Source organism: Microtus ochrogaster, chromosome 10 (assembly GCF_000317375.1).
Source record: "Microtus ochrogaster isolate Prairie Vole_2 chromosome 10, MicOch1.0, whole genome shotgun sequence".
NCBI classification, from domain to species: Eukaryota; Metazoa; Chordata; class Mammalia; order Rodentia; family Cricetidae; genus Microtus; species Microtus ochrogaster.
In genome coordinates this window covers 50,476,411-50,491,629 of record NC_022016.1, presented here as the reverse complement: position 1 = coordinate 50,491,629, position 15,219 = coordinate 50,476,411, and the positions used below count along the sequence as shown (strand labels likewise).

At 51.3% G+C, this 15,219-nt stretch overlaps 1 protein-coding gene across 1 annotated transcript; it reads left to right on the top strand.

The window, feature by feature from the left end:
• Window positions 1-990: 990 nt before the first annotated feature.
• On the top strand, window positions 991-14,104 carry Trim63 (tripartite motif containing 63). Its single transcript, XM_026782300.1, has 9 exons — window positions 991-1,149; window positions 2,129-2,301; window positions 6,238-6,406; window positions 7,259-7,354; window positions 8,931-9,164; window positions 10,514-10,536; window positions 10,836-10,960; window positions 12,333-12,404; window positions 14,068-14,104. The coding sequence occupies exons 1-9, from the start codon at window positions 991-993 to the stop codon at window positions 14,076-14,078; spliced, it is 1,062 nt and encodes a 353-aa protein (XP_026638101.1). The 3' UTR covers window positions 14,079-14,104.
• The last annotated feature ends 1,115 nt before the right edge of the window (window positions 14,105-15,219 follow it).

The window sequence follows — 15,219 nt, the reverse complement described above, 5'->3', positions numbered from 1 at the left end:
CCTGCAGATCCGTAGATCTTGATCAACTCTTGTCTCAAGAGATTCATATATTCTACGGCCTCTGGTTCTTCCTGGGGTCTGAGAATGGACATGTATGCAAAGTCCAGGGGAGCCTCTGGCAGGCTTCCACGTGCCAGGGCCCAGGATTCCGAGGCACAGGAAGGGATCTCATGTTCTTCTTTCTGGGCTGTGAGTATCCTGTGCAGGGCAAACAATTGGGCATATGAACGCAGGATGTCAGCAAACACTTTTCCCACTGAGGCTCCCCACCGGATCTCAAGAAAGCCCTCTTAGCATGAAGTGCAGTAAGTGACTCAGGGGTGTCAGGGTGGGCTGCCAGCGTGGGAGTCCCTGAAGACCCAGTTAAGATGCTTGGCCAGAGCCTTAGGCAAGGACAAGGGCTCACAGAGGGGTTACCTCCAGCCCTTATCTTGTAGCTGCTCAATGATCCAGGAAGGGAACTGACTTAGGTTGGTACAGGAGCGTTGGTTGGTTGTCGATCCCTTGACTCCAAGGAACCCTCTCTCCAGGTCCCTTTCCTCACTCCCGCTTGACTGGCAGCGGAGGGGATGGGGGTAGGGGGATGAGGGGGGGGGCGCGAGGAGGGGGCGGAGGCCAACTTCTGCCGGAAACTCGGGTACCTGGCCCCTGCCCTGCGCCTGGCTCTGAACAGTCTGTTCTTGTTTACGACCCCCGTCCCAGGGGAACGCGATTGCTCATCCCCACGTGTGATCTGAGAGAGACAAATCTTTGGGGCCTGGAGGAAACTCAAGCCCCGCCAGCAGCTTGGCTTCGGAATGCTCAGCTGGTCCCCTCCTGGGGTTCATGTGACCGAGGTACGGCTATAAATATCAGAGGGACCTCAGACCAAGACAGAAGTCGGACGCCAAGAGAAGACAAAGAGGATCGAGTGTGTGGGGGGACGAAGGCAAGCCCTGCGGTTCCGCTTTGCTGACACGGGTGGAAGAGGCGGCCACATCTCAAAGCAATATGGATTATAAATCTAGTCTGATTCCGGATGGAAATGCCATGGAGAACCTGGAGAAGCAGCTGATCTGCCCCATCTGCCTGGAGATGTTTACCAAGCCTGTGGTCATCCTACCCTGCCAGCACAACCTCTGCCGGAAGTGTGCCAACGACATCTTCCAGGTCAGCACTAAGTAGCCCCCCCCCTAACCTGGAACCCCTCCTCCCCCAGGACGGCTTCTCAGATTTCCCCTCCTTCTCAGAGTGCAAGGCTTCTGACTCATTCCCATGTGAAGCCATAAAGAGACCTCTGGGAATGGAAAGGGATGGAGGGGAGCTAAGGGGAAAGGGGGGCTGCCCCAGCCCTTCTCCATGATAAACCATCTGGTCTCCACCCTGCCTACAGCCCCCTGCTCTGCCTGGATGGCTCACTGTCGATTCTCCACTCAGGAGTCAAATGCCTAAGTGATAAGAGGGAAGAGGAGGCGGGCAGAGAGGAGAGAGAACCCAGGCCCTGGGGCAGGAGCCAGCTCCACCATGGCAAGGGGCCTAGAGCTTTGGGAGAAGGTGGCAAGAGGCACGTAGCCACTGCAGCATCCTTAGAGGCTGTGGGCTCCTGCACGGGGGGCAGAAGGGACGCCATCTTCCTGAGCTGTGGTGACTGCATTGGAAGAGGGATTCAAGGGTCCCAAGTGGCTTCAGAAAATGGCCTTCCACAACCAGACGTTGTTGCTGAGGCAGGAGTCTGATGCCAGTCTGGGCTACACAATGAGTTTGAGATAGCAAGACCCTATCTCAAAAACAAAACCAAAGAAACCAAAAATGTTCTTTCACAGTTTAACAATCCCAAGAGCTGGCACTAATTCTAAGGCCTGTGATATCAGTGGTAAACTGAGGCACAGAGAAAAAGAGTTGAACTTTTGTTCAAAAAGAGTTGAACATGTTTTCAACATGACCTGAACTCATGTTGGCTAATACTGAACCTCTTAACTGTTTGAATGCTTCAACCAAAACACTCCACCACGTGGGTGCGCTGGTTCTAGGTAGAGACCAGGAGCCTGTGTCCTTTGGTCTGGCTAGTGTGTTTGGGTCATTTGGGGAAAGAGCTAGAAACCAGAGGAGGAAGAAACTCCAGGCTCATCTTTGCCTTGGCTCTCTTCAGGCTGCGAATCCCTACTGGACCAACCGCGGTGGCTCGGTGTCCATGTCGGGAGGTCGTTTCCGCTGCCCCTCGTGCCGTCATGAGGTGATCATGGACCGGCATGGGGTGTATGGCCTACAGAGGAATCTGCTGGTGGAGAACATCATTGACATCTACAAGCAGGAGTGCTCCAGGTTAGTGCTCAGCTCTGCAGCCCAGCCCCCTGCCCAGCTGCTCCCCCAGGAGACTGTAGCCGCTGTTCATCAGTACAGAGAGTCATCACCCTCTACCTCAGATAGAACCTCAGCTCTTGAGTTCGCTGGGTATAGTAGGGGCATGAAAGAGAACCCCGGGACCAGAGCACGGACGTGAGTGTGTGCTTAAGAGAGAAAGTCTATGGCGGAGAAAATACCTGGGCCAAATACGGCCAAGTGGTCTTAGGGCAGCAGGAGTCAGGCACCGAGAAGGCTTCATCCTTCAGGATTATCCCTATGTAGAGTAAGAAATGGAGTCTCAAGGAAGAGAAGTCACCTAAGTGTGGTGACTCACATGATCCCACCTCTTGAGAGGCAGGGGCAGGAGGATTACTATGAGTTCCAGGCCAGCGCAGCTTACAGAATGAGGCCCTGTCCCACCCCTCCTCAACAGTAACAGTAATAACAACAATAATAATCGTTTTGGTCAGCTACCCAATGTTTATTGCTTGGGAAGGGGGCGATCTGGACAGGATTTGTGGGTGCGCAAGAGGTGTGTAGGGTTGGGCACCAACTGGAAAGAGACACAGCTGCTGGGTGATCTTCGTAAAGGAGGGCGTACTAACTGGGGCTTGATGGTAGAACCTGCTGAGAAGACACGAAACCCTGGCCCAGAGTGCTGGGATCCCCAGCGCCAAGGCCAGTCAATCCACCTACCCATCAATGAAGTAAATAGAACACCTCAACAAGACTCCCAGACTGCTGACCTCATGGCCTTATAGCCTAAAACCTTCCCCAGACCATAGCTGCCATCCCAGCTCTAGGAGGGCCGAGGCAGAACAGAGCAATCGTGCCCAGCCTACATAGCCAGACTCAGTCAAGGGGACAGACGCTAAGATCTGAAATACTGGACATTCGTGGAGCACTGACTGCATGTGGGGGCTCCCCTGGGCTCCTCTGTGCGTTTCCTGCCCAGTGTCACTGTGACATTGCAAGGCTGTCTCATGCCCGTTTTCTCATGAGAAAATGAAGACGCAGGTTAAGCCATCAGGTGATAAAGATGAGCGCCTGGTGTCTGTGGAGGCCAGAAGAGGGTACTGGATCCCTGTATTAGTCAGAGCTCTCTAGAGGAACAGAACTTACAGAATAAATACATACACAGGATTTATTAGAATGGCTTACAGGCTGCAGTCCAGCGGGCCCGGCAATGGCTGATGGCTGTCTGCCAGCAGCAGGTCCAGGAATCCAGGAGCCATACAGACATACAGCAGTCCATACAGCAGTCATACTGGATACAGCGCACAAGGCTGGATGTCTCATTTGACCTTCAGTCCATGTTGGAATGCCAGTGAGGGAATGGACACGCTTGTGAGCGCAGGAGCAAAGAGGCAAAGAGCAAGCAAGCTTCCTTCTTCCGTGTCCTTTATTGGGCACCAGCAGAAGGTGTGTCCCAGATTAGGGGAGGGTCTTCCCACCTCAAAAAAAAATTGGATTAGAAGCGGGTTTTCCCACATAAAAATGGTTTAATTAAGAAAAAAGAAAGAAATCCCTTATGGTATACCCAGCCACTTGGGTTTTAGTTAATTCCAGATGTAGTCAAGTTGACAAGATATCGCTATCACGATCCCCCCCCCCCCCCGGAACTAGAACCGGAGTTATACTGGTATTACAGATGGTTGTGAGCTGTCATATGGGTGCTGGGAACCAAACCCAGGTCCTCTGCAAGAGCAGTAAGCTCTCTTAACTGCCCACCTGTCTCTCCAGTCTCAGCAGTGAATACTCTAAACTTTGTTATATTGCATCTCACATAGCTAGAACACAACACTGCAAATGGACATTGTTGAGCACCGGGCATGGTGGCATATGCCCGCAATCCCGGTCATCTGCGATCCTTAGACATGGAATCCTGAAGCAGGAGGCTCTTGGTTTCAAGGCTCACCTTGCAAATGCAGTGCCTGCCTGGACCATTCAGCCAGATCCTGCTTCAAAGCTAATAAAAATCAGGGACCGGAAAAAGAGCTCAGTGGTAGAACCCTTTCTAACTCTAACACAAGGCTTTGTCCAGTCCCTTCCCCAGGTGAGAAGACATGCACATATATTTTGAAATTACTTGTATGATTTATTGTTGTTAGTGCATGGTGTGGGGGTGAGTGTACACATGCCATGGCCCACGTGTGGAGGCCAGAGGACAACTTTGTGTAATCTGTTCTCTCCGGCCTTTCCACGAGTTCCAGGGATCAAACTCAGGTCACTAGCCTCCTGCTGCAATGCAAGCACCCTTATCTGCTGAGCCATCTTGTCAGCCCACAAACGCCTATTTCTGATGATGACGATGATGATGATGGCTGTAATAATAATAACACAGTTTATAGTCTACAGTGTCAGCCTCCTACTGTAGAGTCCTTAAGAGTAGGTTGTGTCTGGACTCTTTGGGGTTTTTCCCTAACAGGTAAATGGCAATGACAGCTGCCTTTAACCAGGGTCTGCTCAGAGCTCTGCCGGTCACATCCTGGCATGGTTAGCATAGTTCTGAGAGATGCTGAGGTTTGAAGACGAAGATCACGCAAGACCTGGCCTGGCGCCTGGCCACCAGGGAGGGAGGTGTCCTCAGGCAGCAGGCCTTCTCTGTCTTGCTTCACAGCCTCTCTTGCTACTGCCACCCTAGGGGACAACAGCAAGAGAAAACACCTATCACCACAGCCACAGTAGGGGGTCCCTGGGCTCAAAGATGAAAACAAAACCAAAAAGGCCTGGAAAGGGGCTCCTGGAAGGGGGCAGTGAGGTCATGGTCATGTGACAGCCATGCAGGGCTGCTGGGAGGTGAGACACTGGCACTGATGGAGACAGTCACTATTTGAGACTTATGAGGTGGTTACGTGTTAGGGGCTGGGGATCAGAGGTCGTGTAGGTAAGGACTTGACTCTAACACCTCAGTCTAGGTTGGGAAATGGCTGATGTTGGAGAGGAGCATGCCAGGCACCCTAAAAGGAGAAAGCAATAAAGGACAGAAAGAAGAAACTCTTGGGCTGGCAAGATGGCTCCGTGAGTAAAGGTGCTTGCCGCCAAGCCTGACGACCTGAGTTCTATCCCCAGGACCCACATGGTAGAAGGAGAGAACCAGCTCTTTCGAGCTGTCCCCCGACCTCCATACGTGTGCCATGGCACACACATCCCCCCCCCAACATACACACATAATAAATAAAGGCAGTTTTTAAAATTTAAAAAAGAAGAGCTTCTGGGCCCCGAGAGTAGCGTAGGTCAAGGTTTGCGGTACACTTCTGGACAGCCCTGCCCCCACCACGTGCTGTTAGCATGGCTTAGAGTGTATGTACTGTCCCCTTCTCTGAGCCCTCGGACGCCTTCAGGATGTGTTTGCTTGTTTATTCTTTCTACTTGCGTTTCATTTCCATGGTCTTCACGCCAGGTACTGTATGTTATAGACTTAGGGAAGAAAAACAAGCAGGCTCCCCGGCCTGGTTGGAGGCTATGGTCTGCTAGATTAAATATAGACATAAGTGTTGCCATTGGAATCAGTTGTCCAGATGCAGCAACCAAGAGTTATGGGGCTATAATTAGAGCAAAGGCGTTCTAGCCTCCCCTGCCTGTGCTGCTGGGCGACCTTGGGCAAATCCATTCAGTTTCTGGGACTCTTGCCTCTCCTCTTAGGTCAGCATCTTTGGGTCTGACTCTGGAATTCTGGGGCCCTCCCCAGGTCCCCCGTACCAACTCAGGCCAGTTCCAACACCGGAGCCCGAGTTTGGGGGTTTGGGAACAGGTGTGATCTCATTAGCTTCCTTGGTCTTGGGCTCCCAGAAGATAAAAGAGACTGTCTGGAGCAGCCTGACACACTGGGAGCTGACATGTGGATGGTGGTGGCTTCCTGTACTTGGGGACAAAGAGGAGACATCCCTGACTTGTGATTCCTCTCCCCCTCAGTCGGCCCCTGCAGAAAGGCAACCATCCGATGTGCAAGGAGCATGAAGACGAGAAAATCAACATCTACTGCCTCACGTGTGAGGTGCCTACATGCTCCTTGTGCAAGGTGTTCGGGGCCCACCAGGCCTGTGAGGTAGCCCCGCTGCAAAACATCTTCCAGGGACAGAAGGTATTGACGACAGCCGCTGTGCCCGGATGATTCCGGGGGTGGATTTGACCCCTGTGGATGTGCTGAGCCGGCCTTTCAGGAATAGTCCCTCTGAAGGGACTTCCCAGGCCACAGGGACAGCAGCCGTCGCCTCCCTGGGGGAGGTGACTGAGCTCATGGGTTATAGTTAGAACTACTTGAGAACACCTGGGTGTGGCCACAGGGATGAGGCCAGACCTTCCAGGCCATAGCTTCTCCTCCTGTGTACTCTGGGGTCCCAGGCCTCTTCCATTTGAGTCTCTCATATAGCACAAAGCAGATTCGAGGCTCTCCCCTGAGCTGCTGGCCACCCCAGCATCCTGGCTGTGCAGTAAGCGGCAGCCCTTTCTGCTCTCGGCATTCCGCTCAGCTCTTGGACTTTTCTCTTCTAGAACTTTCCAGTTCTATTCTTTCTGTCAGGAACTAGCAGACGGGTATGACAGCATAGGCTTTTTAAGCCCAGCACTCATGAGGCAGAGGCAGGCGGATCTCTGTGAATTTGAGGCCAGCCTGGTCTACATAAGTAAGTTCTGAGCCAGACAAGGCAGCACAGTAAGACCCTGTCTCAAAAATATAGAAAGAAACTAGTTTTTCCTTTGTTCCTTTTTCAATACCTTGCCTGTGTTTTGGGGTGCTTGTTTCTCTTTCTGGGTCTCATTTATCCATAAAGGATATAGCATCTGTGGAAGTCTCTGCTTTAGGCCTGAACTGCACCCCAGAAGGAGGGAGACTCCCTCAGAGAGGGGGAGCAGGCTACCATCCTGCTATGACGCTGAGAAACAGCCAGCCCTGAGTCTATTTCCGTCTCTCCTCTCTCACCCCCCTCCCCTCCAGACTGAACTGAGTAACTGCATCTCCATGCTGGTGGCAGGGAACGACCGAGTGCAGACTATCATTTCTCAGCTGGAGGACTCCTGCCGAGTGACCAAGGTGAGGGCGTTGAGCGGCCCTGGCAGCAGTGAGGCGGAGTGGAAGCCTCCAGTGCAGCTGGCATCTGGGGAGGGCCTGAGCTGTGAGAGCCTTGGGTGCCCGACAGAGATGGCAGGAAAGGGGCACAGTCATCCCTGCACTCACTCAGCAGATAGTTCCTGAGCACGGCAGCGGTGCCAGACTCTGCCCAAGGTCAAGACAGACGCAATTGCCAATAACTCCATGAGCGTCTCTAGCATCAAACATTCTGCTGCTGAGCAGGGTTCCTGGACCTTTAAAAGCTCACACTCTACCCTGGTGCCTGTAGGAGCTCAGGATCTGACTCAGTGGATCAGGAACGAAACGGAAGTCTGCACTTCCTCACTTATTTTTTAATGTATGCGGCCCTTTTGCCAGCATATATGTCTGTGCACCATGTGTGTGCAGTGCCCAAAGAGGGCAGAAGAGGGAGTCGGATCCTGTGGAATTGGAGTTACAGATGGTTGATAGCCACCATGCAGGTGTTGGGAATTGAATCAGGGTCCTCTGGAAGAACATTTTTTGTTTTTCATGACAGGGTTTCTTAGTAGCTCTGCAGCCAGTCCTGGAAATCGTTCTGTAGACCAGGCCGGCCTCAAACTCACAGAGATCCGCCTGCCTCTGCCTCCCGAGTGCTGGGATTAAAGGTGTGCACCACCACTGCCCAGCCAGTCAGTGGTCTTAACCCAGTCCTCTTTCTGTCTGTCTTTCCTATTTCCTATCTTTGATTTGATTTTTTGGACAAGGTCTTGTGTAGAACAGGATGACCTTGCATTTACTAAGTAGTCTAGATTGACCTTGAACTCCTGCTTCTCCAACTTCTACCTGCCAAGTGCTAGGATTACACGCTTGCAGCTGGCTGCACTTCTGATGAGTTTTGGAAGGCTGCAGGGACAGCAGGAGCACAGGTGGTTTTCCCAGCCAGATGTGATGTCATGTCTGTAACATCAGCATTTGGGAGATGAAGAAATTGTGTATAGGTCACCTCCTACACATAGTGTGTTCGAGGCCAGCCTGATCTACATCGTGAGTTCCACGCAAGCCAGGTCTACATATTGAGACCCTGTCTCCAAAAAGAAAAATAATCTGGTCTCTTGGGGAAGGGTTGGGGCTGGGGTGGGGAGGAGTGGGTATCATAACTGCAAGTGGGCCGAGCAGTAGGAAGGTTGGGAACGTTGTTATCCCTCTGTGTGGCATCCCATTCTGGAAGGTGCCACTGCCAAATCCATTTTCCTTTTTTATTTTGAGATAAAATCCTGCTGAATTGTACCAAGTCATCTTCCGTGCAGGCCGTTCTTTTGTTTGTTTGTTTGTTTATTTATTTATTTATTTATTTATTTATGATTTCTGCCTCCTTCCCGCCACCGCCTCCCATTTCCCTCCCCCTGCCCCATCAAGTCCCCCTCCCTCATCAGCCCGAAGAGCAATCAGGGTTCCCTCCCATTGGCTTTGTTTCCTGTGCGTTGAGGACTGGACAGGCTCTCTTCTCGCTGCAGGTGGCTGTCTGAGAAAGTGGGTGGGGACCCCATGAGATGAGACTGTAGGTTTCTCCCCGCAGGAGAACAGCCACCAGGTGAAGGAGGAGCTGAGCCAGAAGTTTGACGCCCTCTATGCCATCTTGGACGAGAAGAAGAGCGAGTTGCTGCAGAGGATCACGCAGGAGCAGGAGGAGAAGCTGGGCTTCATCGAGGCCCTGATCCTCCAGTACCGCGAGCAGCTGGAAAAGTCCACCAAACTTGTGGAAACAGCCATTCAGTCCCTGGACGAGCCTGGAGGGGCCACCTTCCTCTTGGTGAGTGGCACCTGGAGTGTCTGGATGGATTTGAACTGTGCTCTTCCTTCACCCTTGAACAGGCCTTTTAAATCTTGGTGAGATGCCAGGCATAGTAGCTCATGCCTGTAATCCCAATACTTGAGAGTCTGAGACAAGAGGATTGCAGGTTGAGGGGAGACCAGGGCAACTTGGTGAAACTGTGAAATGTTGTCGCAAAATAAAACATGCCAGGCTAGGCTTGGTGCCACATGACTTTGATCCAAGCATTTAGAAGACACAGAGGCAGAAGATGCAGGCAGAGACAGGAGGATCTCTGTGAGTTTGAGGCTAGCCTGGTCTATATAGGGAGCTCCAGACCAGCCAGGACTGCATAGTGAGACTCTGTCTGCAAACAAACAAACAAACACATTTTAAAAAAAATAGATGACTGTGTTTAAGAAGACTTCTTGTGACACACAACCTTAGTCCCAGGACTGGGGAGACAGAGGCAGGCAGATCTCTGTGATTTTAAGGCCAGACCAGTCCAAAAAGCAAATTCCAGGACTGCCAGAGCTACATAATAGAGAGAAGAGAGGGGGCGCTGGGAGGGAGAGAGAGAGAGAGAAAACACTTTGTTTTTGCAAAGGATCTGGATTCAGTTCCCAGCACCTACATGGCGGCTTACAACCATCTATAGCTCCAGCACCAGGGGACCCAATGAGGGCTTCTGACTTCCAAGGGCACTAGGCACATATGTGGTGTACATACATATATGCAGCCACTCATGCATACACATAAAACAAAAATAAGTAAACCTTTCGACAACAGCAAAACCCAGACAGTCTGGAGAGATGATGGTGCAGGGGTCAAGAGTGCTCGCTGCTCTTTCGGAGGACTGGAGTAAAGTTCCCAGCACCCATGTTGGGCAGCTCACAGTCAGAGGAATCTGACACCCTCTTCTGGCCTCCAGGGCTCCTGCACACATGTGGTGCACATAATTTCACTCAGGCACACATACATACAAAGAAAAAAATTAAAACACACAAAAAAACTACAATACCCAGAACACATGCCTTCAGCTCTCCCCATGGGCCAGCTTTGTCCAGACCATCGGTCTGAGGAGGTTTGTTTGACTCTCATCCAGGAGACTTCAGACATTGTGAGTGACTTGGCCCGAGAATCCTGGCTTCCTGCTCAGACAATGACAGGTTTTTGGGAGGCATGCTGGCCAAGACCTGTGCTAACCAGGGACAGAGAGAAAATGTCCACATTCTGTCTTAGGGCAGGACTGCACCATGGGGCGGTACCTGAGTCTATGCTCAGGAGGTCACTGTTTTATGTCCCCTGGGGTTTTCAGTGCTAACCTTCTCTGCTCTTTCTCCCCACAGAGTGCCAAGCAACTCATCAAAAGGTTAGTGTCTCGGGAACTGTGGCCCAAGTCCCTAGTTGCCCCAGGGCTTCTGACACTTGCCCAGTGGGACCCAGTGCATTAATTCTCCAGGAGTTGGGGTTCATCCCCGGCTTATGCCCCCTACTTTCTTAGATCATCCACTCTGCTTGACCCTGGAGAAGATCTCTACTCTTTCATCCCCTCCACTTCAGGGATGGATTGTGGGGCTGGGATGGACCCACCTAGAGCTGAGGCTGGGCTGTCTTTTCCTATAAGGAACCTGAGACCTCACCCTGCCTTTCTCCCTCCCCCCCCCCCAGCATTGTGGAAGCATCCAAGGGCTGCCAGCTGGGGAAGACAGAGCAGGGCTTTGAAAGCATGGACTACTTCACTGTGGACCTAGAACACATAGCAGAAGCCCTGAGGGCCATCGACTTTGGGACAGGTAAAGGCCATGGTGATGCTACTTGCTTGTGAGCTGTTTGACCTTTGAAAGGCAGCGTTCTGTGCACTGATGGTAGGCAAATCCACTAAAAACATCAAATGTACATAGTCAACTTCGACGGGGTCTCTCTTTTTTTTTTTTCTCTGTGGCTTTGGAGCCTGTCCTGGAACTAGCTCTGTAGACCAGGCTGGTCTAGAACTCACAGAGATCCGCCTACCTCTGCCTCCGAGTGCTGGGATTAAAGGCGTGTCTCACTGCACCCATTCCTGAGTTTATTTATTCATTGGACTTTTTATGCTCAGAGCACTGAGACCCTGACATAAATCCTATCAACTCTAGGACGGAGTTCTGTTAGCACCTCCACCTTGAGCTTAGGAAACTAAGTACAGAGTGCTTAGTTGTTCAAGGCCGCTCAGCTAGGAAGTAGCAGGTGCAAACCCCACCCGGGGCCATTTGGCTTACAAGACTCTCCGAGAACATTTGAGACAATGTGCCGACACCAATGGCATTGGCCCCAGTGATTCTCTGGGGGAATTATTATGAGCAGTAACTATGGCTTTAAATGACACAGCAAGTCCTCTGTTTGGATTATCCAGTTCATGTATCATCCTGGAGGTTTGGATTATCTGGCTCATGTATGCATCCTGGGGTTTTGGCTGGAGGTTTTACTTGTTGCTGCTGCTGCTGCTGCTGTTGTTGTTGAGCCAGGGTGTCACTATGTAGCCCAAACTGCCTTCAAATCTGTGGCTAACCCATCTCAGTTTCCTGAGTCCTGGGATTACAAATTTAACCATGGTGCTCTAGTTTGTAAGTAATGTTTGACAAACGCTGACTCTGTAATCCCGAGGCCTGGACGGGAGTCACGGGAGGGGCATGACCCTGTTAGGAAAGTTTGAAGGCCACAGGATGAGAAAGTGAGAACCCAGACTGCACCTTGGTGGACACTGTCCTGAGCAAAGAACCCCAGGCCGCCCCAAGACTGCCTCTCTGCTGACTGAGGAATGGGGCAGACAGGAGATGCTGAGCAAGCTGATTTCAAAGGCTGAGCAAATTCCTTTAAACGAAGGACTTTGGTCCGGAAGGACAGGAAATGTTTGTCCTGCCTCCCCTTTGTGCTGTGTTCTGTTCTGCTGAGGACCCTAAGTGTGCCTTCTGTGTCCCCGAGGCCACAGACACAGCAGTGAAGGGCAAAAGGACTGTGACCTGGAAGGAGAAGGCAGGGGACATACAGGCTGGACTCTGTGATCTGGGATCCTACAAGCCTGGTACCTCCTAGGTCCTTGCTGCTTCTAGGTGTAGAGTTGGGTCCCGAAATGGAGACAGATGTCCCCTCCAGGCCAATCTCATCCTAAAACAACTGTTCCTGTTACAGATGAGGACGAGGAGGAGTTTATTGAAGACGAGGAGGATCAGGAAGAGGGCGTGCCCACAGAGGGGAAAGAAGGTAAAAAGGCCACCTTTCTCTGCCTTGCTCCTTGAGGGACAGGATGCCGTGTGCACACCGTGGCTCTGGTCTGCGCTCTGTGCACTAGCCCCCAGTTCGCGAGCTTCGGGCAAGGGGCTGGAGGTTGAGAATACAGACGCAGAGACAGACAAACCGACACGCAGACCTTTTAACACTGACACCAAAGCCCCAAGAATGCTCTCTTTATTGTGTTCAGGGGCAGATTATATAGAGATAGCCACGCCCCAGCCAAACCCACCAGAAACCACTCTCCTGCCATCAGGAACTCCTGAAGGTATCGTGCTCAGAGCAGCTGTAGGCACTCAGATCAGGGGAAAACAAGTTGTTTACAAGAAATTCAGGCCGGGCGATGGTGGCGCACGCCTTTAATCCCAGCACTCGGGAGGCAGAGGCAGGTGGATCTCTGTGAGTTCAAGACCAGCCTGGTCTACAGAGCTAGATCCAGGACAGACTCCAAAGCCACAGAGAAACCCTGTCTCGAAAAAAAAAAAAAAAGAAATTCAGGATCTGGGAGAGCCCTGCTACACATTCCCGGGGGTGGGGAGCTAGTGTTCATTTTTGTTAGCCCTCCTCTTTGTACATCTGAGGTATGCGTACATACATGCATGTTTGCACATGCGTGTGCTCAGGGGTGTCCATTCAGAGGCCCAAGGCTGACATCGAGGGCCTTCTTGATCACTTTCCACTCATTCACTGAGGCAGGAGCTCTGTCCTTTTTTTGTTTTTTTGTTTTTGTTTTTCGAGACAGGGTTTCTCTATGTAGCAGCTCTGAAACTCTACAGAGATCCACTTGCCTCTGCCTCCCGAGTGCTGGGATTAAAGGCTGCACCACCACCACCCTGGTTTAGGCAGGGTCTCTTAAATGAGGCCAGAGTCTATGGATTTGTTAGTCTAGCAAGCCAAACTGCTCAGCGATCTCTTTTCCTGTCTTCTGAGCTCTGGAATCACAGGGGCTGCCATGGCCATCGGCATTTCTTTGTGGGTGCTGGGGATCTGAACTCTGGCCCTCATGCATGTAGGGACCTACCCACCAAGCTGGGTCCCAGCTGCTGTTGCTGCTTCCTCCTCCTCAACCCCCCCCCCCCTTTTTTTTAATGGCTGGCTGGGAACTCACTATGGAGGTGAGACTGGCCTCTTACAACTGGGATTAAAGGCATGCTCCCCTATGCCTGACCAGTGTTCAAGCCTAGTTACCAGAGCCAAGTTCCAATCCAGCAGAGTCTAAGAGTTCTCAACCTGTGGGTCTCAGCCCCTTTGGGTGAAGAGGGGGAGGTCGAAGGACCTTTCCACAGGGGTTGCCTAAAGCCATAGGAAAACACAGATTATTTAGATTATGATTCATAATACTAGCAAAATTACAGCTGAAGTAGCAACAAAAATAATTTTATGGTTGGGGGTCACCACGATGCGAGGAGCCGTACTAAAGCATCACAGCATTAGGAAGGCTGGGAACCACTGCGCTAAGCCATCTGCAACCCATTGAATTATGATAGCTAAATTCTAGTCTGGTTCTAAAGAAAAAGCCCAGGCTGGTGTGTGTGTGTGTGGGGGGGCGGGTATTTGGCTTCTCACCACAGCTCTGGAGGTCCCGGGTTCTCTCAAACCCTCTCACTATGAGCCTGTGTCTGTCTTTCTCTTCCAGGACACCAGTGAGGAGCTGGATGAGTAGACACCCTCTGGATGCAGAGACCGGGGAGGCGGGTGACAGGCCCATCTCGGGAGGGGGTTGGGGCTCGGGGCTCCTTGGGCAGCCACAATGGGGAAGTGTGTCTCCTCTGTTCAGAGAGCAGGGACTAGAGTAGGACCCCCCCCCACCGCTGTGTCCAGCAGTTGCTGAACCACGATTGGAAACGTATTCAAAATGTCACAGGACACTTTTCTACGTTGGTGCAAAATGAAATATTTTGTATGTTTTTAAAATGTGATTTTTTTTTGTATCTACTTGTATATGTATGCCAATTTGGTGCTTTTTGTATGAGAACTTTTGTATGATCACGCCTGGTCATTGTGTGACTGGCGATTGTCACAAAGAGGGAAGGAAGCCAAGGTAATAGAGCTGCCCACTTCCCTTCCTTGGTGGGAGGGTGGGTCTCACTCAACGGCCTGGAGCAATGTACTGTATTTCAGTGCCCATCCCCAAAGACGGGGAGAGTACTGAGTTTGTGCTATATGTTGTTTTAATAAATGCACAGCAGGCTGGGCATGGGGGCCAATGCCCTTTCATCCCAGCACTCCAGCTGGATCTCTGTGAGTTCGAGGCCAACCTGGTCTACATGGGGAGTTCCAGACCAGCCAGGACTACATAGAGAGCCTTTGTCTCAAAAAATAATAATGAAAAAGAATAAAAAATAAACTTACAGCGCTTTTTTCATGTAACTACTAAAGAGGTGTGACTTCATTCAGCTTGAGTGCTTGTGTGTTGCTAACGATGGAACTGAGGACCATGAAGTAGTGGATGAAAACTACCCTGACCTGCAGGGTGCCCCAACCCTCCTTTAGTCTGGTTTTCTTTGTTTTGATTTGTTTCATTTTTAAGGAGAAAAGAATTAAGAGTCAGCCAGTCTGTAATCCCTTTCCAGTCTCAGAGAGCAGTGCAGAGTCAGTTCATCCACAGCCAAGCGGAACACAGGATGACACAAACACTGGAAACAGAAAACAAAAGGAATCTGACCTGGTGGTTCAGACCTTTAATCCCAGCACTTGGGAGGCAGAGGCAAGTGGATCTCTGTGAGTTCGAGACCAGCCTGGTCTACAAGAGCTAGTTCCAGGACAAGCTCCAAAGCTACAGAGAAAC

Bases quoted from the DNA above. Each gene is read 5' to 3' on its own strand.
- Trim63 (XM_026782300.1), top strand. From the start codon at position 991: ATGGATTATAAATCTAGTCTGATTCCGGATGGAAATGCCATGGAGAAC. The intron at 9,165-10,513 runs GTGAGTGGCACC...TTCTCCCCACAG, and splicing joins GAGGGGCCACCTTCCTCTTG to AGTGCCAAGCAACTCATCAA. The intron at 10,961-12,332 runs GTAAAGGCCATG...TTCCTGTTACAG, and splicing joins GGCCATCGACTTTGGGACAG to ATGAGGACGAGGAGGAGTTT.